Source organism: Dendrobates tinctorius, unplaced genomic scaffold (genome assembly GCF_039654945.1).
Source record: "Dendrobates tinctorius isolate UK_male_01 unplaced genomic scaffold, ASM3965494v1 ptg000026l, whole genome shotgun sequence".
NCBI lineage: Eukaryota > Metazoa > Chordata > Amphibia > Anura > Dendrobatidae > Dendrobates > Dendrobates tinctorius.
This window is the reverse complement of record NW_027361694.1, coordinates 20,568,815-20,595,080: the sequence shown is the minus strand read 5'-3', so window position 1 is coordinate 20,595,080 and position 26,266 is coordinate 20,568,815. Positions and strand designations below refer to the sequence as shown.

General features: G+C 45.3%; 1 protein-coding gene across 4 annotated transcripts in view; it reads right to left on the bottom strand.

Moving 5' to 3' along the window:
- The window catches only part of DZIP1 (DAZ interacting zinc finger protein 1), a 107,635-nt gene that overhangs the window by 815 nt on the left and 80,554 nt on the right, over positions 1–26,266 (bottom strand). For all 4 annotated transcript variants that reach the window (XM_073569573.1, XM_073569574.1, XM_073569575.1 and 1 more), the window contains 5 exons: positions 25,996–26,149; positions 24,703–24,756; positions 20,973–21,184; positions 20,005–20,135; positions 7,126–7,288 (listed from right to left, as the gene is read on the bottom strand). In XM_073569573.1, the coding sequence (XP_073425674.1) occupies positions 7,126–7,288; positions 20,005–20,135; positions 20,973–21,184; positions 24,703–24,756; positions 25,996–26,149 (714 nt within the window). The remainder of the gene's footprint in view (positions 1–7,125; positions 7,289–20,004; positions 20,136–20,972; positions 21,185–24,702; positions 24,757–25,995; positions 26,150–26,266) is intronic.

Here is a 26,266-nt window from a genome sequence, read left to right as displayed (position 1 = left end):
GAAGATCTATAGATGGTTTCAAAGTAAGTCAAGAAATGTTGTTTCCAGACCTCAAAAATATCTCACAAACCCACTCACCTGCTTCTATAGTCAGAAAAAGTCACTTTACCTGACCTAAAAACCTATTCCAGTAATGAGCATATCTGAAAAATACGCGTTCATCGGAGAGCAAGAAAAAGTCAGGAAAAGATTGCTGTAAATTTGATGGGACGCTGATCCAGGGAACTAGTCTGATTGCCGTATATGGGATCGGGAAAGGATTGTTTCCCTAATATTGAGCTATTAATGTCTGCCCCATGAGCCCATGAAGTTTTTGCCTTCTTCTGGAACATGTTAGGTTATAGGTTGAATTTGATGGACTTCAGTCTACCTTCAGCGTTAAAACTAATGAGAGTATAAAAGTAATTGGACTATAAATTGAACATTAATTTTTTTTTTAATTTTGTTTTTTTTAATCCTTATTTTTCAACAGCCATAACTTTTTATTTTTCCTTCAACAGACAACTTTAATATACTGAGGTTTAATTAAAGAAAAAAAAAACACAGCAATTCCATAATTTTTTGTAATTTTTCAGTTGATAAAGCTGGATGAATGCTTTTTTTTTCTTGCAGGAAGAACTTTAGGTATTATTGATACCATTGTGGGATACATAAAACTATTTATTTGCTTTTCAATGCATTTTTTTGTAAAGCAAGGTGACCAACAATATGACAGATCTGGTAATATTTATCTAAAATAATAATAATCTTATTTCTATAGCGCCAACATATTCCGCAGCACTTTACATTATAGAGGGGACTTGTACAGAGAATAGATATTACAGCATAACAATAAACATACAGATCAAAACAGATACCAAGAGGAATGAGGACCCTGCCTGCAAGCTTACAATCTATGAGGAAAAGGGGAGACATGAAAGGTGGATGGTAACAATTGCTTTCATTGTTCGGACCAGACATAGTGTAAGAAACGGCTGTTCATGTAATGCTGCATGAACCGGTTATCAGCCTAAGTATGTAACAGTACAGAAACAGAGGGCTATTAAAAGCATAAAGCATGTGAGAACACGATACGAGGAACCTCGTTATGGTAAAAATTTTGAATGGGCAACACAGGGATAGTTAGGTTAATGCGTTGAGGCGGTAGGCCAGTCTGAAGAAATACAATTTTAGGGCACGCTTAAAACTGTGGGTATTGGGGATTAATCAAATTAACCTGGGTAGTGCATTCCAAAAAATTGGCGCATCACGTGAAAAGTATTGGAGACGAGAGGTTCTGATTATTGAGGTTGTTAACCTCAGGTCATTCGCAGAATGGAGGGCACGGGTAGGGTGGTAGACCGAAACGAGGGAGGAGATGTAGGGTGGTGCTGAGTCATGGAGTGCTTTGTGGCTGAGGGTAATACGTTTATACTGGATTCTGGTGCGGATAAGTAACCAGTGTAACGACTAGTACAAGGTAAAGGCATCGGTGTAACAATTGGTGAAAAATATGGTCCTGGCTGCAGCATTCAAGACAGATTGGAGAGGGGAGAGTTTGGTAAAAGGGAGACCGATTAGTAGAGAGTTACAATAGTCCAGACGACAATGAATAAGAGAAACAGTAAGAGTTAATGCAGAGTCGAAAGTAAGAAAGGATCGAATTCTAGAAATGTTTTTGAGGTGCAGATAACAAGAGCGAGCCAGTGATCAGATGTTGGGGGTGAATGAAAGCTCAAAATAAAGTATGACCCCAAGACAGCGGGCATGTTCCTGGGGAGTAATGGTGGAACCACACACGGAAATGGCAATGTCGGGCATAGGTAGGTTAGAAGAGGGAGGAAACACAAGGAGTTCAGTTTATAGAGAATGCTTAGGAGAGAAAAGCGCGAATAGGGTCTTATCCGATAGAGAAGGGGTAATGTACAATCAAATTGTACTCACCGGGTAGAAGATTAAATAGCGCGTAGAAACTCGTTAGAGTTGACAGCTGCAGCAGCTCCACTGGTCAGCCGGTGGCCAAGTGAGGGTATGTGCACACGGTGCGGATTCTGCTGCGGATCCGCAGAGTTTCTGCAGCTGCGGGTCCGCAGCAGATTTAGGTGCGTTGTACAGTACCATTATTTTCAATGGTAAACTGGAAAACGCAGTGCACATGCTGCGGATTTTTCCGTGCGGTTTTGCTGCGGTTTACAATCCGCAGCATGTCAATTCTTTAGTGCAGAAACGCTGCAGTTTCACACCTCATCCATTATGACCGCAGGGCAAAACCGCAGATAAACCGCAGGACTTTAGTCCTGCGGATTTATCTGCGTTTTTTACTACAAAATCCGCAGAGCCAAAAAACTCTGTGTGCACATAGCCTTATGGTATTAGAAACTGGAGAAATTTGTGGAGTAACCTGCGCTGCTGTATAAAATCCAATCAACATGATTTAGGGGTAAAGATGATGATTTATTCACTCAACGCATTTCGAAGTCTCTCAGACTTCTTCTTCAGGACATGCAAATTTTGCGCCAATACAAGGAGAATCACATGACGCCAACTTTGACACTGTTTGACATGTGATTCTCCTTGTATTGGCCCCAGATTTGAATGCTGTGTCTATTTAAACAGTATATAGTGTGCCTGTACAACTATAGCATCTCCTGAAGAAGTCTGAGAGACTTTGAAACGTGTTGAGTGAATAAGTCATCATCTGTATCCCTAAATCATGTTGATCGGATTTTATACAGCAATGCAGGTTACTCCACAAATTTCTCCAGTTTCTAATACCAAGGAGTTCAATTTTTGACAGGTTCAGTTTCAGATAGAGGGAGGACATGATGTTAGAGACAGTGCTAAGACAATTACTAGTGTTTTCTAAAAAGGCAGGCGTGATGTCAGGAGAAGAAGTGTATAATTGGGTGTCATCAGCATAGAGATGGTACTGGAAACCAAATCTACTGATTATTTGTCCAATAGGTGCAGTATACAAAGAGAAGAGGAGGGGGCCTTTGACTGATTCTTGAGGAACCTCAACAGTAAGGGGAAGATGAGTGGAGGAGGAGCCAGCAAAAGATACAGTGAAGGGGCGGTCAGAGAGATAGGAGGAGAACCAGGAGAGAACGGTGTTCTTGAGGCCGATGGAGCAGAGCATAGTGAGGAGGAGCTGATGATCCACAGTGTTGAATGCTGCAGAGAGATCCAGGAGAATTAGCATGGAATAGTGACCATTAGATTTAGCTGTTGGTAGATCATTAGGGACTTTAGTGAGGGCAGTTTCATTAGAGTGTAAAGAGCCGAAACCGGATTGTAGAGGGTCGAGAAGAGAGTTAACTGAGAGATAGCGGATAAGACGGGAGTGGACCAGGCGTTCCAGGAGTTTAGAAATGAAGGGAAGATTAGAGACAGGTCTATAGTTAGCGGCACAGTTTTGGTCGTGGGATGGTTTAAGTAATTGATGTATGATGGCATGCTTAAATGAGGAGGGAAAGATACTGGAAGAGAAAGGTTGAATATTTTTGTTAGGTGAGTGGTGACAGCAGGGGAAAGGGACCGGAGGAGATGTGACGGAATGGGGTCACTGGTGCAAGTAGGGCGAGAAAATACAAGGAGCCTGATTACTTCTTCTTCTGTGACAGGTTCAAAATCAGAGAGTGAGCTAGATGCAGTGGGGAAGGGAGGCCAGTGCATGGTATGAGGTGATTGGGAGAGAATTTCCTGTCGGATATGGTCAATTTTTTCTTTGAAGCAATTGGCCAGGTCATCAGTGTGTAGATCCGTGGTTGGGGCCTGCCCTCTTGGTTTTAGTAGGGAATGAAATGTGTCAAAGAGACGTTTCGGGTTATTGGATAGTGAGGTGATGCAGGTGTTGAAATAGGTTTGTTTGGAGAGGTGAAGGGCAGTGTTGTATGTTTTAAGCATAAACTTATAATGGATGAACTCTTTGGGTAGATTGGATTTTCTCTACAGACGTTCGTCGCACCTGGAGCACCACTGTAGGAAACGCGTGCCAGGGTTGTCGCCGTCTGTGCCAAGATGTTCTACGTATAGGAGGTGCGGTTTCATCCAGGGTACTTTGCAGTGTTTCATTGTAATGTTTCAGTGCAGAATCAGGACATGAGAGGGAGGAGATAGGGGCCAATGATGACTGCAAGTTCTTCATAAGTTTCTGGGTGTTAATGGCCTGTATATTTCTATATGTGTGGAAAATGGAGGTGACCTGAGCGGGATGGCAGTTCTTGTTAGAAAATGAAAGAAGGTTGTGGTCAGAGAGTGGCAGAGGGGAGTTGGCAAAATCACACACTGAGCAAAGTTGGGAGAAGACCAAGTCGAGAGAGTTTCCATCTTCATGCATAGGAGAGTTAGTAAGCTGCAAAAGGCCAAAAGATGAGGTTAGAGATAAAAGGTGAGTAGCAGATGGGGAGAGATATCTCCTGCGACTAGGAGAAGGAGGATAGAAAGAGTGAGCAGATGGATACGTGAAATTTGTGAGAGCGTCTCTTGTGATGGATGGTGGGACTGAATGGATCTGTGCAGCTTAGCAATTTGAAAAGAGTGTGAGTGCTATCATAGGAGAGGACTGAGGGGCCGATATGGATGGATTGTAAAGAGTTAATGCAGTAGACAGGATATAAATTATATGGTGAATAATTTAATTGTTGCAATCCAAATTTACTGGGAATAGATTTGTTTAATTGTCTTACCTGTCTCCTGCCCTGTCTAACTGCCATGTGTAACTGCCAGGTACTTTGATAAATGTACTTAGATTAAATGTACATAAATGCTACCCCTTCATAAATTCATTTCCAAGCTCTGAATATATAGGAGGCTTGCTCTAAGATCTCTCACTATTTTACCTTGTTAATAATCAATCAACTAAGTTAAGACAGCAGGAAACAATAAATGTACTGACAAATAAACAAGTTTGCAGGCCTACATGGATCATAAACCTCTTTGAAAAAGTTACACGACCTAACAGCATTAAGGGACAAGCATAGTAAGATGAATAAGCTATATACCCCTAGATATTATTGCAGACATGAATAGAAATGGCTGGATACACGCAGGATCTATGTAGCAGGTGAATTAGCTATATACCATTAGATATGATCTACTTATTTTAATGTTGTTCACCGAGGAGGATAAGGAACATAACATTTAAAGAGAAATTGTCCTGTTGTCCTATTCTCCGCACCTCTGTTGCGCTGTTGCTCCGGCCCGTTGGTCACTCTGGAGTGGGACTTCCAACTGTAAACGGCCCCTGGAGGTCACTGTGCAGTCCAGGCACAAAGCACCGGACCGTGAACAGCAGATGCGCCCGGAGAAGTGAGAGACGAGGTATGTTTTTTCTTTTTAACCTTTTGCCGGACCTCTACTGTTCAGAAAGATAGAGGCCGCATGTTGCCACCATTTTGCTGAATTTACGCTGAATGAATTACAGATAATCTGTATTTTACAGAATGCGGATATTTGTAAAATTCAATTCCACTCAAAAAATGTGCCCATCTCTACTAATAAGATATATTACAAAGTTTCCTGTGCTGACTAGGACTATTAATTTATAAAAAAAAAAAAATTGACCCACGGTTAGTCTTTTACAGACACGGGGATACCAATCCTTTTTTTTAACAGTTTAGCTGTTTTTTAATTTAAAAGATAAGAAAAAGGTGAGGGATTTGAACTTTTATTTTTTTATATTTTGTTATATTTCTGAATAGTTTTATAGTTTCCCTAGGTGACTTAAACCTTTGATAGTCTGATAGCTGTACAACGCACTACAATACTGTAGCATTCTGTCTACTGTAAAATTAGAGTTTTCCTAAGAAGACCTGTCTGTGGTTGACTTCAAACGAGTACCAAAATGGAAGAGACCTGGCGTCCTCCAGCAGGCTCCCGGCTACCATGACAGGACTATCAGCCCACAAGAACAAGGAAGGGCGATGAGCTTTAGAAGCCACTGCATATCTCTAATCGTTTAGATACTTTAGTAGCTACTTAATGCAGCATTTAAGGAGTTAAACTGCACCACCTGGAACAAGTTCAGACAGTGACACTTAAGAGGTGTGTGTCACCCACATAATACTACTCCTGAGCCCGTGCATGAACCCTTCCCACAAAGAGTACATTGTTTTACTTTATTTGATTGTGTCACCATTTTCCGAGACTTGTAATTTTTTCCTTTTTTAGTCAATGGAACTGTGTAAAAGCTTATTTTTTATGGAACAAGTCGTTTTTATTGATGCCATTTTGGGATAGATATGAGATTTTGATGGCTTCTTACAGCATTCTTATTGCGGTGACCAAAAAAAAAAATATATATACATTTTTTTAAAAAATTGTTTCTGTTTACAGCGTTTACCGATTGGGTTCATTGATCTTATATTTCAGTAGATCGAAATTTTATGGATTCGGCAATAACACATATATTTTTTAATATCTTTATTATTAGTGGAAATAAGGGGTTGACTCAAAATTTTGTTGTTTTTTTTAAATTTCTTTTTACTTCCTGTTCTGTATTGTTAGTCACCTCAAGCGAATTGAACATGCAATCGTTTTTACTATATACAGCAATGCCACAGTATAGTTTGAACAGAGTTCCATGATGGTCTTCAACAGACCCATGACTTCATAACAACCCATCGGCGACCTGCGATCACGTCGCAGACCGTTCAACGGGTGCATAGAATGGCACGCACCAATGCTGATGCGCTGTTAATGCCGCTATCATAGATTGATAGCGGCATTTATTAGGCTAACAGTCGAGGTGGTTAAGGGCAGATCCTGGCCATGTTCGAGGCGAGTTGAGCATGTCAACCCACTCCATACACCCATTCTCAACTTGCGCCCTACATGTACGGTGGATGTCAGGAAGGGGTTAACCTTTCCAATCACATCTGATACAAAAATGGCAAATCTATTTGTATTATTTAATGACTTCTATTGGATGGGTGAAACCAGAATTAGTCATCACTTTTATCTCAACACTTTTTGAAATTGTTAGGTAGGAGTAAAGTTTGTCAAAACAGAGAATGTGTACCCGTTTCTTTTTGCAGCATCTTGAAATTGAAATGTGCCACATTTTGCTGGATAAAGCTCTCCAGGTTCAGACTTTCTAGGAATCCGTAAATGCCTCTATTACAGGAGTCTCAGGAAATGACATACCTCCTTTTGTCAATTTAGAAGCACTGAAAGTATTTTTCCCAGTAGTTTCAGGAAGCTGTTTTCTGGGCGCAGTAGCCTTTCTGGGTTTTACAGATCTTGGCACTTCAAACGGTTCGTCTTCTAGTGAAGTGCTATCAAATTCAGTGTCATCAAGGTCGGTAACCTGTTGAGCAAAAGAAATAGAAACAACATAAATATTGTTGGAAAATCTGTTCTTTACCAAACATTCAGGAGCTAACAGGGGACTCCGGAGGGGACACAGCAGGGGGTGACAATGCCTTTCTGCTGCACTGGAGACACTGGCTGCAATGTTATATATGGAAACAGATTTATTTTGCTTTCACTTGTCTTTTATCTTCTTTAGCAGCCGTCTATTTTGGGCCTTAAGGACAAAGCAAACTTTTTGTTTTATATTTGTTGTCTTCCAAGGGTCAATTTTTTGTTGTTGCCATAGCTGTACTGTAGGAGTTTTTTTCAGTGATGCTATTTTCGTGTACCTATAACACTTTGATCCTCTTTTGAGCCTTTTTGTGCTTTTTATTGCTATTGTAAGGTATAAATCACATTTTTATGTTATCCTCCTTGACGTTGAGCTTATGCCAACAGCAAATAAGTGTCTTGTATATTTTAGTGCTCCTTCTAGTGAAATGCCATTTCTTTTGCACGGTTCTGGCTACAAGGGCTTCAGACCTGTATCTGTGAAATACTGCTCTAGGGCAAAGTGAGACGGCCGTATGAATCGGAGCGAGATTGGAAGACAGTGCATGGACTGGCCGGCGGCTCTGCTGACTCAAGAGTGACAGCTGCATAGAAACACATGCAGTTGTACCGCTCAGGTGAGAGAGTCTTCTGATCTTGAGCCGATTTATAAGGCCATTTGACTCTGCCCTTAGGGAAACTATCATCAAATCACATTAGAAAAAAAGAATGTTTAAATCAGGTTTTTGTGTTAAATGTATTTTTTAAACATTCTTGATCATGGATTTTTGTTTTTCATTTCACCATCTGTATTAAAAATAAAATTTAGAAATGTTTACATTTTCACACTGGCTATTAAGCCCCCTTTACATTTAGCGATGCACCAGCGATCCGACCCGGTCAGGATCGCTGGTTCATCGCTAAATGATCACTAGTGAGCTGTCACACAGGCAGACCTCACAGCGATGCAGCAGTGACGCAGCGCACGATACTCACCTTTCACACACAGCGATCCTGACGTCCTCCCGCCCGCCTCCACGCGTCGCTCGTCGGCGCCAGCAGGAAGCCGAGCAGGAAGCGCCCGACGAGAAATGGAGCCGGACATTCTCTCGCGATCAGCGATGGACAGCGGGGGAGCCGGTCGGAGGGAAGTATCACACATAGCGATATCGCTAGCAATATCGCTGATGCGTCACAAAATCGATGACGTTATAGCGATATCGCTATGTGTAAAACCCCCTTTAGGGAATATTTAATTGTAATCATTGTTTCCAGAAACAAATCATGTATATAGCCATAATGAACAGACTCCGACCCTCTCTTTTGTAATGAGCTGTCTAAGGTCACTATGATGGGTGGGGAGCAGGTCACGTGTGACATCACCTATTGTGATTGGTAGCTATTTTGTTATGAGTTGTGTTACCTGTCATTGCAATCCTGCATCAGCTGATAACGAGCCTGCTGAAAAATGTTCCTGAAAGGACAGGAAGTCTAAAAAGCCCCAGTGGCCAGTGTGACAATTGCAATATATATAGAACATTGCCAATTTTAAAACCAAAAACAAGTAACACAAAAACCTGAAAAAATAAGTCATTTTCTGATGATATGATCAGGATATTTTTTTTTTAATTTTTATGCTTTTGTCTCTTCCTCCCCTTCTTTCAAATACCATCATTTTAGTATTTTTCCGTCAATATAGAAGCAAGAGGTCTTGCTTTTTGTGAGATGAGTTCAGACCATTCATTTTTCCATATAATGTACTGAAAACAAGAAAAACAAATCCAAATGTGGTCACATGATGAAAATAATGCAATCTCGCCATTCTTTTTGCAGTGTTCATTTTGATCTAAAAATAACCTGGCAATATAATCTTTCAGGTCAGGTAAACTTTTTATTTTATTTCAGTGTCATAAAAAAAACAATGTTCTAAATTTCATGCTAGAATAATGTTTTTATTGATTCCATTCTGACATATATATGTTTTGAGCATTTTTTATGGCATTCTGGTGGGTTGGTGGTGGGGGGGATGTGGCACTTGAAAAACACCAATTCAAAAAACAGGATTTTTGGGTTGCTTACCGTAAAATCTGTTTCTCGGAGCCTTCATTGGGGGACACAGACCATGGGTGTACGCTGCTGCCACTAGGAGGCTGACACTATGCACAAAAAAAGGGTTAGCTCCTCCTCCGCAGTGTACACCCCACCGACCGGCAGGAAATTCCTCAGTTAGTGAGAAAGCAGTAGGAGAAGTAACAGAATAGATTGAAAAACAGAACAGACAACTCAACTGTAAATAACCAACAAACATAAGAACAGGAGTTGCAGAACATGGGAGGGTGCTGTGTCCCCCAATGAAGGCTCCGAGAAACAGATTTTACGGTAAGCAACCCAAAAATCCTGTTTTCTCGTTCGCCTTATTGGGGGACACAGACCATGGGACGTCCCAAAGCAGTCCCTGGGGCGGGAAAACAAACTTCCATCAGGCCTGCAGACTCACCACCGCTGCCTGCAGAATCCTTCTACCTAGGCTGGCATCCGCCGAAGCGTAGGTGTGGACCTTGTAGAATTTCACAAATGTGTGAACCGATGACCAGGTTGCAGCTTTGCAAGCTGCAGCGCGGAAGCTCTGTGGCGCACCGTCCAGGAGGTACCCACTGCCCGGGTAGAGTGAGATCTAATTCCCGGAGGGGTCAATCGATGTTTGACCCGGTAGGCCTCCAAAATTGCCGATCTGATCCAGCGAGCAATAGTAGCTTTGGAGGCCGGCTGACCTCTCTGCACCCCATCTGGAAAGATGAAGAGAGAGTCTGTCTTCCGCAAAGAGGTCGTCCTAGCTAGGTAGACCTTCATCGCCCTGACCAAGTCCAGCTTGTTCAAGGAGCGGTCCCGAGGACGAGCTGGACCCGGACAAAAGGACGGGAGAACAGTATCCTCATTCAGGTGGAAAGTGGACAGCACTTTAAGAAGGAAAGCGGGCGGAGGCCGCAGAACTACCTTGTCCTAGAGGAGTACCAAGAAAGGAGAGCGGCAAGAGAGGGCCGCCAATTCCAACACGTGCCGGATGGAGGTGATGGCCACTAGGAAGGCTACTTTCCATGAAAGGAGGGATAGGGGAAAATTCCCTGAGAGGTTCAAAGGGAGGACCTTGCAGAGCCTCAAGAACCAGATTAAGATCCCAAGGATCTACGGGCGCTCGGTACGGAGGAGCCGTATGAGCCACTCCTTGAAGGAAGGTTTTGACCTGAGGACGGGAGGCCAACGTCTTCTGAAATAAAATGGACAGCACCGAAACTGACCTTTTAAAGAGCTGAGGGCAAGGCTTGCATCAAGCCCTGCCTGAAGAAACGCCAGGACAGAAGGGAGCGAAAAATGCATGGGCAGAATGTCGGTGGACTCGCACCAAGTGAAATAGGCCTTCCAGGTACGGTAATAAACTTTGGAAGACGATGGCTTTCTGGCCCGGATCATAGTATGAATAACTCGATCCGAAAAGCCTGATCGTTTCAAAACCTCGGTTTCAACAGCCACGCCGTTAAATTGAGTGGCCGAGAATTGGAGTGGCAAATCGGACCTTGAGACAGCAGATCTGCCCTGTCTGGAAGCTTCCAGGGGGCGTCCGCGAGAAGGTTGACGATGTCCGTGAACCAAGCCCTTCTGGGCCAATTTGGGGCGATGAGTGACTGGAATTCCTTCCGCCTTGATTTTCTTCAACAGCCTGAGAAGAAGAGGCAGAGGAGGGAATAGGTAGGGGAGCTTGAACTGCGACCAAGGAATGGCCAGAGCGCTGGCGCCCACTGCGAGAGGATCTCGAGCCCTGGATACAAACTGTGGGACTTTCCTGTTGGGGCGAGAAGCTAGCAGGTCTACGTCCGGGGTTCCCCAACGACGGCAAAGCTGAAGAAATACCTCCGGACGTAGGGACCACTCCCCCGCCACGAGACCCTCGCGGCTGAGAAAATCGGCGGCCCAGTTGTCCACACCGGGAATGTGCACCGCGGATATTGCCGGGACTGAAAGCTCTGCCCAATACACTTCTGCCAGGGCTGAGACACTCCGTGTCCCCCCCTGGCGGTTGACATATGCCACCGCTGTGGCATTGTCTGTCTGAATCCGGATAGGCAGGCCCTTGAGAAGCCTCTCCCAGTGAACAAGAGACAGATAAATTGCTCGTATCTCGAGGACGTTGATCGGCAGAGCTGACTCCTGAATCGACCATCGACCTGAACAGTGTGACTGCGGAACACTGCCCCCGGCCAAGGAGGCTGGCATCCATTGTCACAATCTGCCAGTGAATGGGAAGGAATGACCGTCCTAGGGAGATGAGAGGAGACATCAGCCACCAATTGAGGGACTGCTTGACCCGGTATGAAAGACGAAATGGGCGGTCCAGGGAAAGAACAGACCTGTTCCACCGAGACAGTATGGCGTGTTGGAGGGGTCTGGAGTGAAATTGGGCAAAGGGAACCGCCTCTGTCGCTGCCACCATCTTTCCCAGGACTTTCATGGTTGTCCGGAGAGATGGAAGTCGTAAGATATGCAGCGCTCGCACATCCCGCTGCAGGGAGCAAGTCTTTTCTTGTGGGAGAAAACCTTCGATAGACGAGTGCTGAACAATAGACCCAGAAACACAAGACGTTGTGTCGGAAAAAGGCAGGACTTCCTTTTGTTGATGAGCCACCCGAAATTGGACAGGGTGTCGAGGACGATGGTAAGACTTTGGCGAGCTTGATGAAAGGATGGAGCTTCGATCAGAATGTCATCGAGGTACGGAAAAAGAACGAGACCTTTGATTCTCAACAAGGCCATCAACGCTGCCATGATCTTCGTAAATACTCTGGGTGCGGTGGCGAGATCGAACGGCAGTGCAACGAATTGGTAATGTTCCTGGCGAATCGCAGGAATTTCTGATGGCCGGAGAATATGGGAACATGTAGATAGGCATCTTGAATGTCTATTTAACACATGAACTCCTGCGTCTCCATGGAAGCGATTACCGACCAGAGACTCCATTCGGAAATGACGCAGTCGGACTGTCTTGTTGAGTAACTTGAGGTCCAAGATGGGGCGAACTGTACCGCCTTTTTTCGGTACCACAAACAGGTTTGAGTAAAACCCTGTGAACCGTTCTGACTCGGGGACGGGCACGATCACTCCGGAAGTGAGGAGAGAGGCGATGGACGCAAAGAACCCCGGAACTAAGGCAGGATCTTTTGGAGGTTGGGACTCAAAGAAACGATCCTGGGGACGAGAAATGAACTCTATCTTGTATCCTGATGATACCACCTCCCTGACCCAAGCGTCCTCTACTGAGGCAAGCCAGCCATCTCTGAAGAAAAGACGTCGACCTCCCAATTGGGAAGGACTCTCGGGGGTTCGTTGATAGTCATGCTGATGTGGACTGTCCAGATCTGGAGGATCTGCCCTGGGAGGAGTGAGATCGCCAGGAGGGAGTGGGTCTGAAAGACGCCCTTTTTTCTATCCTGGCGTGCCTACGTTCTCTGTTGGTTAGAGAAGTTGTCTGCCGTATTGAACGGTGGAATGTCCGAAACTGACGTTTTAGAGGAGGTCTGCGAGGCTTGGACTGAGGGAGGAGGGAACTCGTGCCTCCAGTGGCATCCGTAATAATCTGATCCATCCGGGATCCGAAGAGACGCGCTCCCTGAAAAGGCAGATTGGTAAGAGACTTATTTGAATTCAAATCCGCCTGCCAAGCCTTGAGCCAAATTGTACGTCGGATTGCCACAACGCTGCTTGACGCCTGAACTGCGTAAGACGCGGCATCCAAGGAGGCAGAGAGCAGATAATTCCCTGCATGGGAGATCTGGTTGGCCAGTTCGGCCAATTGCTCTGGTTGGGCCTTACCTAGGATGCCCTTGCAGAGATCCTCTGCCCAAGTGGCTATGGCCTTCGCTACCCAAGAGGAAGCGAAGGCTGGGCTTAGCACCGCTGCAGCCGCTTCGTATGCTTTGTTAAGGATTCTATAATCCTATCATTCGAATCCTTTAGTGACGCCAGACCTGAAATCGGGAGGACCGTGCTGTTAGACAGTCTGGACACGGGGGCGTCTACCGAGGGGGAAGCAGACCAGTTGTTGGTGAGCTCCTTGGCAAACGGGTACAGCACGCCGAAGCGCTTCCCTCTTTGAAGGCGCCTGGTCGGATTTTCTCTTTCCCTGGTAAGGATCTTGCCAAACTCAGAGTGGGAGGCGAAGACCCTGGAAGGTGTTTCTGCCCGTCTGAACGAAACCTCCTGTTCTGAGGATTTCGCAGGGGAGTCTGAGATTTCGAAGGTGTGGTTAATCGCAGCAATGAGGTTCTGTACCGTAACCTTCATGTCCGCGTCCAGCTCTAAGATCCCTTCGGATGACACATCCGAGAACGCTTCACCTGACTCGGGTCAGGAGGCACGGAGGGCGACTGCTGGGAAGGACTATGTGGGGATGTGAGGCCAGGAGGGGATCCCGGCCGGAGATCCTGTCTGGGCCTTTGCGGCTTCTGCTGGCTGGCTCAGATGGAGCTTCATGTGACCTGCTGGACCCTGCAGAAGTGTCCAGGGGCAACTTATCAGGAACGGCTACTATGGACTGAGACACCCTGATGAGGCCTGCCACAGATTGTGAAAGAGACGAGGCCCAACCAGGAATGGAGGGTTCGCTTTCACGTGGCGCAATAGGTGGCTCCTGGACGGAGTCATGCTGAATGGGATTGCTGCAGTCCAGGCAGAGGGGTGGGGGCAGGCGGACGGCCACGCTCAGCCTTAGAGTTAGGATAATGAAGGAGAAAAGAAGAAACCTGCGGAAATGCTGGAAGGTTGGGGGACAGAAGGCAGAGAAGGGTGTCAGTCTGCAGTTGCAGAGCTACTCACGATGCGGTGTCCCCAAAGGTGCTGATACACGGCTCGTCTGAAGATGCAGGGCCCCAGCAGAGGAGAACGTGGAATCCCTCTGTGTCCGGCTGACAGGCTGATAAAATGGCGGCAGCCTGAGGGAACCAGGATAAACGCGCGCCTTCAAACGAAGATGGGCGGAGCTAGCTGCTGAGGCAAAGAGGGTACCGCCTGCTGCCCACCGCAGGCTCTGAGAGGCGGTGGGTGGTCCTAGAACGGGCGGGAGAGAAGCCCGCCTATGAGAGAGAGAGCGGGGGGCGTGGCCGCGACGTCAGAGAAGGCCCGAAATGAAGCCGGGGACTAAATTAATGGCGACGGCCGCCTGTCAGCGCGGGGCGGCGCGGAGGTCTCGCAGCGTCGCCGCGGCCACCTCCCTACCTATCACCTGGATCCCCTGCCGAACGCCGAAGAAAGGAGGAGGTGGAGAAGCATAGAACAAGGCCCGCGCAACAGCCGGGGACCGTACGAATGCGACGGCCGCTGGGAGGCGCGGGCGGCGCAGAGACTCCACAGTACTCCCTCGGCGACCGCTCCCAAGAATCCTGAAACCGCCAGGGGGCCGCGTCTTGGACTGCATACTCACCTCTGTTTGCAATAAAGGTACCTGATATATCCCACGCTGTCTGCGTCTTTGTGGTATCTGCGCCTCATCCGACCGACAGGCTCTGGTTGGCGAGTGGGTGGAAGGCGGGGGGGTGAGGACTCTCCTGATCGCTGGCACGCACCCGTGCTAAGCTGTGGTCCTGCCACTGAGAGCTATGAGGATACGGGGTGGCAGTACACGCCGTACTCATGGTCTCTTGTGGGAGTACAGTAGTGACCATTCACACTGTATCCCTCCGGAAACCTGAAAAGGAACGACGCACATTGAGGTAGATATGGGTCTAATGAAAGACCCGTGTCCACCTCCTACTGACACTAAGCTAAACTGAGGAATTTCCTGCCGGTCGGTGGGGTGTACACTGCGGAGGAGGAGCTAACCCTTTTTTTGTGCATAGTGTCAGCCTCCTAGTGGCAGCAGCGTACACCCATGGTCTGTGTCCCCCAATAAGGCGAACGAGAAAGTTACATTTTTTTTTGTTTGTGTAAGGATTTTATTTTATCACTTTGGGCACTTACACATGCAGCGAAACCAAATGTTATTTTTTTTTTTTAACTTTGCTGTATAGTTTGGCCAAAAAGAGAAGATGTAAACTTTTATATTTTGCTTCTCCCATTTTTTAATAATATCCTTAGACAGGGCGTGTCCTAGCTGGCCATGTGAGAGGACCCTCAGGAGAGAGCTCCCGCTGCCATGGAGCAATTAATCCTGTGCAGGTCTTGTTGCCTGCCCTAAATCAAGTGCTGACTGCCGGCTGAAGGTCCCGGGAACGGAGAAGTGCCGGTCAGGCGGTCTGCAGAGGGAGAGATGACCAAACGGAGGCAGCGAGATGCGGGTGGAGGAGAGGCAGGATCCATCCAAGATGGCGCCGCGGCCAGGGAGGAAGCAACAAAGGTTAACGCCGCATGTCAACGGCACATGGCGGCCGCTGCAAAGCTCCAGCAGTTCGCACGGGTGGATTCTGTGGAGGAGGCAGAAACACTAGAAGGGGATGGATCGGATAAGGAGGCGACTTCTGAAAGAGAGACTGAGGTACAGAGGGGGGCGGGGGGAGCAGTATGGCCGTGGTGACAGAGGCACAGAATGAAGAGATGTCGGGAGGGGAGCCGACCCTGGGGATGTTTTTACTTTGGTCTCCTCATGCAAGCAGACCCTAAATATCTTATCCCTGCAGGTGCAGGAGGTAAAAGGTGAAATGGCTCACATAAATACCGCGCTGCTGAAGGTGGATAAGCGCATGAGTGCAGTAGAGGAAAGTGTGAGCACAGTGGAAGACCATGTAGTAAAGTTGCAGAAAGCGGAGAAAAAAATGAGGACCTGGAAAACAGGTCCAGAAGGAATAACCTCTGTATAGTGGGTCTGCCGGAAAAAACAGAGGGGAGGAATCCTAACGAGTTTATTGAACGTTGGCTGAGGGAGAAAATTGGAGCTGAGATGCTTACAAAAGTTTTTGCTGTGGAAAGGGATCACAGGGTCCCCCCACAACAACCTGCCCCGGGTGATAACCTCCGTACTATGCTTGCCAAAATACTGAACTACAGGGACAGAGAAATGGAGGATCTAACTGTCGACGGACAGAGGACTGCCATCTATCCGGATTATTCTGCTGCGATCCAAAAACAGAGAATGAAATTTACTGGGGTCAAGAGACGTTTGAGAGAGCTGGGGGTGCAGTACTCCATGCTGTTCCTGGCGAGGCTGCGGGTGGTAGCCTTTGTAAAAGTCCAGTTTTTTCTTACACCAGAGGACGCTACCCAGTGGATCGACATTAATGCTAAAAAGTTATAAGCCAAAGGGGACTGAGCACCTGTGTTATTTCGGGTGCGAGTTGTTTTTCATGCCTGGAATGGAAGAACTGAGTCTTTTTGATACGTGCTCCCTTCTGGCACTGTTTTCAGATTTTGGAATGTTCGGTCTGTATAATTACAGGCTCTTTTTGATGTTGTTGTAATACACAGTGTGGGAGGAGATGGAGACCTGATTTGGAGTGCTGCTGCGACGCACTGTAATTTCTCTTCACTGTGAAATGTTTTGGTAGTTTTGTACCAATGTAAAGAGTTGAGGTTTCAGTGGTGGCGGGAGGGGAAAGTTGAACACAAGAGAGTGTGTGTACTGGGCAGAGGAGCCCCACTCTCGATGAGAGGAAGATACTATAGTTTTGGGAATGGAAAGGGGGGGAGGGTTTGGACAGCTGGTATTGGAAGCAGTAGACATCTTCAGGAAGGATGAGTGGTGTGATTGGTGACCGTGTTAAGATATTGAGCTGGAATGTAAGAGGCCTAGCAGACAGAACAAGGCGAGCGGCTGTTTTGCAGCATGCTTGAGACCAGAGAGCCTCTATGATATGCCTGCTTGAGACACATCTAGTGCGTGAGAGGATTGATATTTTGGGTAGGAACTGGATACAAAAAGCGTATCACTCTACTTACTCCACGTACTCAAGAGGAGTATCGGTACTGATCTCGGCGGGGGTACGTTATGAAGAAGTTGGGGTGCATGTGGATGTGGATGGACAATATGTAGTAGCGATATGGAAAATGTTTGGGGTCTTGATGTGTGTGGCAGCTATGTATATTCCGCCTCCATATTCCTCCAGGAAAATTAGGGAAGTGCTGGAGTTGACTGGGTGGTGGGGAACGTTGCCAGTGCTACTTATTGGTGACCTTAATAATATATGTGACGACTTTTGGGATAAAAATAAGAACACGAGGAATAGGTCTGAGAGTCACACTACTGCGTTCGGAACGTATGTCAGAGAAATTGGTATGATTGATTTATGGAAGGTGTGGCATGTAGGGGAGAGGGGATATTCTTGTTACTCACCTGCCCATAAGGCCCTGTCTAGAATCGATATGGCTCTTGGTAATGGTTTGTTGGACGTAATGGTGGGGGAAGTGAGGTACCTGCCGAGGGTTTTCTCGGACCATAGTCCACTTAAGGTGGAGTTGCGGCCGACGGGGTCACAGGCGGCTCGTAGGGGTGAGTGGAAAATACACCCTAATTAGCTACATAGTGTGGATCTGGTGAGTATACAACGGGAGGTAGTGGAGTTCTTCGAGCTTAATGATGGAAGTACTGATATATCGACCATATGGGAGGCTATGAACGCATACCTGAGAGGTCTACTGTTTAGGGATATTAGTAGATGCAAACGGCAGGCAAAACAGGTGGAGCGAGCCGCCGAGGAGTGTCTAAGGAAAGCAGAGGACGAGATGGCTAGGTGTCGGAGACCTCTGATATTTTAGGGGTCTTTACAGATTTTTACAAAGATTTATACTCCTCTCGGGTGGGGGCATCAGCGGGAGAAACGGGGACATTTTTAGAGGGACTTGAGCTACCTAGACTGGGACAGGATGATCGGGAATGTCTGGAGGCACCTATCACAGATGATGAAATAAGTCGGGCACTAGGGTCTATGTCCAAAGGGAAGGCACCGGGGGTAGACAGGTTACCAGCTGAAATCTATAAAGGAATGGAAGAGGTGTTGGTGTCCAGATTAAGAGTGGTCTTGGAAGACGCTAAGAGTAGAGGGTCTTTGACAGCATCCATGAGAGAAGCAATAATTGTGGCAATTCCGAAGGAAGATAAGAATCCACGTCTGCCTGAATCATACCGCCCAATTTCTCTACTCACAACAGATATGAGGCTCCTGGCCAGGGTGTTGGATGACAGGTTGTCGAGTGAAATTTCTAAGTTGATACATCCGGATCAGTCTGGCTTTATGCCGGACAGGTCCACAGCTGTTAACCTGAGAAGGCTTTTTATGAATGTGCAGCTGAGGGCCGACAACTGTGGTCAGAGGATTATCGCATCGTTAGATGTCCATAAGGCGTTCGATAGCGTGGAGTGGGGATATTTATGGCAGGTATTGCACTGTATGGGCTTTGGGCCGCAATTCATATCTTGGGTTCAATTGCTGTATGCTCAACCAGTGACTAGAATTAGGGTGAATGGGAAATTATCACGCACCATAGAGCTACATAGAGGGATGAGGCAGGGGTGTCCACTCTCTCCTCTCTTGTTTGCTCTCGCGGTGGAACCGTTGGCCGCAAAGATCCGACGGTCTGCTGAGGTCTCGGGGTTCAAATATGGGGCCATTGAGGAAAAGATAGCGCTCTATGTGGACAATATATTATTGTTCTTGAGTGATCCCCGCTCTTCCCTGGATGGTGCCATTCGAATCATTGAGAAATTTGGGTCTTTATAGGGGTTGGTAATAAACTGGAATAAATCAATTCTGTTTAGGGTGGATAACACAGGAGAGGAGGGGGGTGATGCTGCTGTTGGGGGTAGACTTATGGTTGTAGACCAATTTAAATATCTTGGGATACGGATTTCTCTCCCGGTTACGGACTACCTGCATGGGAACCTGGACCCTACTCTGGAGATTCTTAGGGCGAAGGTTGGGGCCTGGAACAAATTACATTTGTCGGTGGTGGGCCGAGATAACCTTATTAAAATGATTCTGATGCCAAAGGTGCTGTATGTCCTGCACAACTCTCCTATTTGGATAACCCGTCAGAGGTTTAAACAGATTAATTCTTTATTTCGAAGCTTGGTATGGGGGAAACAGTATCCACATATTAGGCTAGAGACACTCCAACGGCCTAAGGATGGGGGAAGGTTGGCTTTGCCTAATCTGGAAGTATATTTTCTTGCGGCTCAGTGCCAACACCTTAGAGGCTGGGCGCACGAGGGAACTTCTAACGTAATACAGCGTCTTATTGAAGGGGTCACGAGAAGGTGTCCTGTTGTACAGTGCTTGGAGGATGGGTCCCTGGGGGTACTTGGGAAGACTTACCCAACATTATTCCTGATTTCTAAACTGTGGGAACGGGTTAAAGAAATTTGCTGGGTCGCCGGCCTAACTAGATTCTCTCCACTATGGGGTAATAAGTTAGACAGTTCATGTTGACAAGATATCGTAGGCTGTCCGGCGGGAGGAGGGAGGGGCCTGCTTTGTTATGAGGGTTTTGTTTGTTAAAACAGAAAATGTTTATCTCACTTTGATTATCATATTGATGTAAACTTCTTAATAAAAATCTATTTGAGTTAAAAAAAAAATAATATCCTTAGACGATTAGATGTGTTTTCTTTCTTAAAGCATGAATATGTGTTGTCGTATGAGTATGTAATTATTCATGGTCTAGTAAGGGCACGTTAGATACCTGGTAAAGCTATTTTAGGATTCGTACCTTTAACTCCATGACTGGATCTTTTTGAGCAAAGGCATCAGCAATGTCGACTCCGCCAACAGGTCTCAGATCAACTGGACGCGCAGACCGTGCCATGTCCAACTGTTCAGAAAGTTCTTTCACCAGAGTTGCTATTAAATGCAATAAAGAAAAAAATCTCCCAAAATCAGTAGGCAAATGAAGAATATGTCACCTGATTAATGCTGGCAAAACCTCCAGGCAGCACGATTGCAGCCAGGTATATCTCAGAGAAAATATCATTAGAAGGTCCAACCGGGAACCAGCGACGTAGATGAGACTAGTACGGACTCACAAATGGCCAAAATACTGCCAGACCATAGTAGTCATAATGCTGGCCGAGTATAGTAGTCATAATATGCCCAGGTCATAGTAGTCATAATGCTGGCCGAGTATAGTAGTCATAATATGCCCAGGTCATAGTAGTCATAATGCTGGCCGAGTATAGTAGTCATAATATGCCCAGGTCATAGTAGTCATAATGCTGGCCGAGTATAGTAGTCATAATATGCCCAGGTCATAGTAGTCATAATGCTGGCCGAGTATAGTAGTCATAATATGCCCAGGTCATAGTAGTCATAATGCTGGCCGAGTATAGTAGTCATAATATGCCCAGGTCATAGTAGTCATAATGCTGGCCGAGTATAGTAGTCATAATATGCCCAGGTCATAGTAGTCATAATGCTGGCCGAGTATAGTAGTCATAACATGCCCAGATCATAGTAGTCATAAAGTAATTACAAAGTAGATATGAAGGTTAGAAAATAAGTGCTCTGATTAGTTTCTATAGTGACACTTTCTATCTGCCCTACCACTTACGCGCAAGGCATATTGTCCAGGGATCAACTAGACATGAATACAAACAGACTGGCTCATACAAAAGAAAGCAATGTAACTCTGAACTGACATTAAAGATATACTTGTACGCTAAGTGTCTGAGCAGTGCTAACCTCGGGCTGGTTTGGCAGGAGCTAGCTTCTGGGCTGGCGGTGGTTTTATCTCCTCCAGCACACTGCCATCTGACTCACTTTCGGTTGTAGCAAAACCAACTCCGAATTTCCCATTAAGTGAAGATTTTGCTTTGAAAGAATCCTGACGTTTGTGGTTCCACGTAGACTCATTCTGCAAGTCTGACTCGTCCTCAGAGCTAAACGGAGGTGTCCTGAAATGAAGCACGATTATTTATGAATGGAGTTACTGCTCCCTCACTAAGGCCATGTTCACATGGTGCAGAAGTGGTGTTATTTTTCATTATAGTAGTGGATATAACACTGCATCTCTGGACACTAGTTCTAAACCTTCCTTCAAAGACCTAAAATCCAGCCATCATCTCACATCTCAAAGACTGACATTTACACTTATTTTACCTCAGCTCAAAGAATGAGGTTCCATTAGTAAGGGGTGTAGTACAAAGGTTCCCCGCTGCCAGGGTGACCTGGAGACCAATATTGGCTTTGAATGTTGAAGCATACATTAACCCCTTTGAGATGGAGCCCTTTTTCGTTTTTGCATTTCTGTTTTTCGCTCCCTTTCTTTCCAGAGCAATAACTTTTATATTTTTCCGTCACTACAGCCATATGAGGTTTTTTTTTTGCGGGACAAGTTGCACTTTTGAACGACACCATTGGTTTTACCATGTTGTGTACTCGAAAACGGGAAACAAATTCCAAGTCTGCTGAAATTGCAAAAAAAAGTGCAATTCCACAATGGTTTCCTGGATTTTTTTTTTTATTACCATGTTCACCACATGCTAAAACTGATCTGACGCTATGGTACTCCAGGTCATTACGAGTTCATAGACACCAAACATGTCTAGGTCCTTTTTTATTTAAGTGGTGAAAAAAAAAATCCAAAGTTTCTTAAAAAAAAAAATTGCGTCATATTCCGAGATACGTAGAGTAGAGTCTCCATTTTTCGTGATGTGGTGTTGGGTGAGGGCTTATTTTTTGCACGACGAGCTGACGATTTTAATGATACCATTTTGGTGCAGATACAATCTTTTGATCGTCCGTTATTGCATTTTAATGCAATGTTGCGGAGACCAAAAAAACGTAATTCTGGCGTTTTGACTTTTTTTTCTCGTTCAGCAATCAGGTTAATTCTTTTTTCATATTGATAGATCGGGCGGTTCTGAACACGGCGATACCAAATATGTGTACGCTCATAGCAATCCGGCATTGACAATCATAGAGGTCTAGTACGGCACATGTCGTGTAGGAGGGAGGTCTAGTACGGCACATGTCGTGTAGGAGTTAGGCTAAGTTCACACGTACCAGAATTCTCACGGAAATTACCGCGAGAATTCCGGAATTCCATTCCGCGGGAAAATCACATTTTAAATTCCCGCGGAAAAACTAGCATTTTGCAAGCGTATTTAGCTTGCAAAATGCTAGCGTTTTCCAAGCGATCTGTAGCATCGCTTGGAGAACTGATTGACAGGTTGGTCACACTCGTCAAACATAGTGTTTGACGAGTGTGACCAACTTTTTACTACTGAGGCTGCCTATGCAGCCTCAGTAGTAAAAGATAAAATGTAAAAAAAAATAAAAAATGGTGTTATTCTTACCTTCCGATGTCCCGCGCAGCCGTTCCCAGTAATCCTTTGCGAAAATGCCCGCAATGATGTACGTTCTCGCGGGATCGCGATGTCTCGCGGTAATTCGCGATGACGTCGCGCGATCCGACGAGAACGGACGCCATCGCGGGCATTTTCGCAAAGGATTACTGGGAACGAGAGCGTGGAGAGAAGTGGGAAGGCTGCGCGGGACGCCGGAAGGTAAGAATAACAATATTTTTTATTTTAAATTCTATTTTTTACAGGGATATGGTACCCAGAGCCTGGAGGACTGTCTCCTCTCCTCCGGACCGTGGGTACCATCCGCAAATGTTCTGCTTACTTTTCGCATGGTGTGCACAGCCACATGCGGGAAGTAAGCGTAACAATGCAATCCTATAGGTGCGGGATCGCCGCGATTCCGCAAAATTAATGAGCATGCTGCGTTTTTACCGTGAAGCGATTCCGCCGCGGTAAAAACCGCAGCATTAGCACAGCATTGCGGAATCCCATAGGAATGCATGGGATGCTTATTTTTCGCGTTTTCGCAGCAAAATCGCGCGGTTAAAACCGCCGCGGAAACGCGAAAAAAACGCCACGTGTGAACTCAGCCTTAAGGGGCCAAAATCATCAAGCAATTTTCACCCAAATTTGGCGAAAAACTGCTTGAAATGCTGCAAAATTCAATTCAAAATTGTGCAGAAATTTGGAAACTTTGGATGTTTTTAATCCAGCCCCAGACAGCTCCGGCATCTTTGAAAAATATGGGCAGCACTTTAGCGAGATGGGACATGTTCAACAAAATCCCCATCGTTTACAACACAAGGGGTTGTAAATTAGGACAGAAACGTTTTCCGGTCCCGGATAGTTCAGGTGATGGCGCAGTGCAGTCCGAGATGAAACAAATTCACTAGAGCATAACCGTGGTTTTCATTTTTATTTCATAAATCAATAGTGCACATGAAAATAAGCAACTTTGTAATATATCTTATCAGGGAGATCTGCTTCTTTCTTTGCCAGAATGATCCATCATGGAGAGGCGGGAGGAGCTAGAGACAGAGCTCCTCCCCTTCTATCCACATATAATCTCATCAGTAGCAGCAGACAGCTCCTCTCTCAGTGATGGGAGAGTCTGTCCTCACTGAATACAGATTTTATCTCAGAATTGAGAAGTTTGCTAATGACGGATCAATTCTGGCATAGAAAGAAGCAGATTTCTCTGATAAGGCCGGGGTCACACTGGCGATTAAAACGGACGAATGCAATGCGATAAAAAATCGCATTGCATTCGTCCCAATGTTATTCTATGGGGCAGCTCACATCATGCAATTTTTGATCGGATCCGATCCTCGGACCGTGACAATCGCAGCATGCTGCGATTGTCACCGATTTTCGGATCGGATTCGACAATGCAAGTCTATGGGGGCGAGAAAAAATTGGATTGCAAACGGACCCGATGTGTGAGTTGCGATAAAATCGCACCAAAAGCCGGCATTTTTTTTCCAAAATACAGTAAAATCACAGTGTCCGGTTAAATAAAGAAACGAATTAATAGATCTTGACACATTAAATAAATATATATATATTTCATACATGTCATAGAGACACATTTATATATATATATTTCTAATTCATACAGTTCTTAATTACAGAATAGCCGCTGAAACAATTGCCGGCTTTTGTATAACATTCTCCTGCCCGACATGAAATGACACATGGTTTACATATAGTTAACCATTTCATTTCATGTTTTTTTTTTTATGTCTATCACTGTTAATTATATGAGGGCTTGTGGGTAAAATTTTGGAGTTGTAGGGGTTCATTTAAGGGGTTAATTCGTTGTATTAAATTGCGGGGACTCCCGCTAACGTCACTGAGGCTGCAGGGAGTCCTCGCAATTTAATACAACGGTAGATGTATTAAAAACTGTCAAAGGATTGTGCTGTTGTTTAAAAAAGAAAACTGTGTGACACTGGCCCAATGGCTGCATTTTCCCAAGTCCCAGAGGCTCCGACAGCTACAACGCTATTAAGTCTGCATGTGTCATGCAGCAGCCTGGTGAATGGTTTATCTAACATACCGAACATGAATGAACGGCATATATGCACATCTAATAAAATACTTACGCGATACTTGATGGCTTTCTCACAATAGCTCCCTTTGAGGATACCAGATTAATTCTTGAAAAACATAAATGAGATTTAATTTTATTATCTAATATTCAACAAACAGTTGTACATACTGTGAGTGCAGCTCTGAGGTCAGGAAGATGCAATGTATCATTCTGCACAGTGATCGCATAAAGCAGTGTCACAGGCTTACAGGTTCTGTCACTGACCGAAGGAATAATTTATCTACTACATGGCATCATTTATTAAAAGCAGACAAACCTTGCTGACAGCTGCTACAAAAGTCACTCAGTTGGTCGAGAGAACCTTTACCTAAAGCAGCGTTTTCTAAGAACTTCAGGAATCAGAAGTGACGGCCACAAAATGTACATTTACATGGTGCCCATTCAAATGAAAGGGACTGTCCCCTACCTGAACAACCCCTTTTAAAATTAAACAGTCCCTCTTGTAAAACATAAATAGCACATTCTCACCTCCTGCACTAGGGCTGGTCCAGTGTTGTTGGTGCTGAGTCTCCCATGACATTGTTAGGCCACATGAGCCCTGCAGCCAATCAGTGGTGGCTATTGGGCTGCTGCGCTCTTACTTCTTCTGCTTGACCAAGAAGTGAGAGCTCAGCAGCTCAATAGTCACCACTGATTGGCTGCAGGGCTCATGTGGCCTAACAATGTCAACCGAACCCCAGGAGACCTGATGCCAGTAACATTGGAAAAGTGTCAGTCCGGGAAGTGAGTATATGTTATTCTTATTTTACAAGGGGGACCAGTTTATTTAAAGAGGGGTTGTCCAGATAGTAGACAACGCCTATAAATAACATTTATGTCCCAATAATAAGTAAATGTGTGTCTGCTAAGATAGGATTGCCCAGCTACACAACCTCTTTAATTGCAAGAATGCAGATGAATTTCTTCACGCGACTAGAGGTCCTGCAAATTCTAAAAAACGTGTAGATTCCTTAAAAACGTGGTGTTAGCTAGAGAAGCTTCTGAACAGATGACTGCAAAACAACACATAAAACATGTCAGGTTCCTGGTGTCCTGATAGGTACAGGGCGAGATGGCTCATTCTAATTTTTCAGTTATTCTAATAGCTGTCCTATAACTTGAACAAGACCCAAAATGTATCTGAATTACTTCAAAACCAAGTAGCAACATAAAACAACAACAACAACAAGAGTGTATTACCAGATCCGAGCTTTTCGAGGGCATGATTTTCCACTAGTCATCATCTAAAACCTATATAGCACAAGGCACACGCCGCACATTTCCACCTTCCTGTTTAATGTCTTACTTTGGGGTGGAACTAACTACTGGGGTGGGATATCTTCTTTTAACATGTAATTCTTCCTGTGAAGACTTCAGTATTGATTTTTTGTATTTCACCGGTCTAGGTAGCGAAGCAGAGGACACACTTCCCAAAGTAGATGACTTAAATGTGGAAAAAACTGAAAGAGAAAAAGTAAAATATTACATAGTAACATAGTTATCAAGGCCGAAAAAAGACATTTGTCCATCCAGTTCAGTCTATATTCCGTCAGAATATATCCCCAGATCTACGTCCG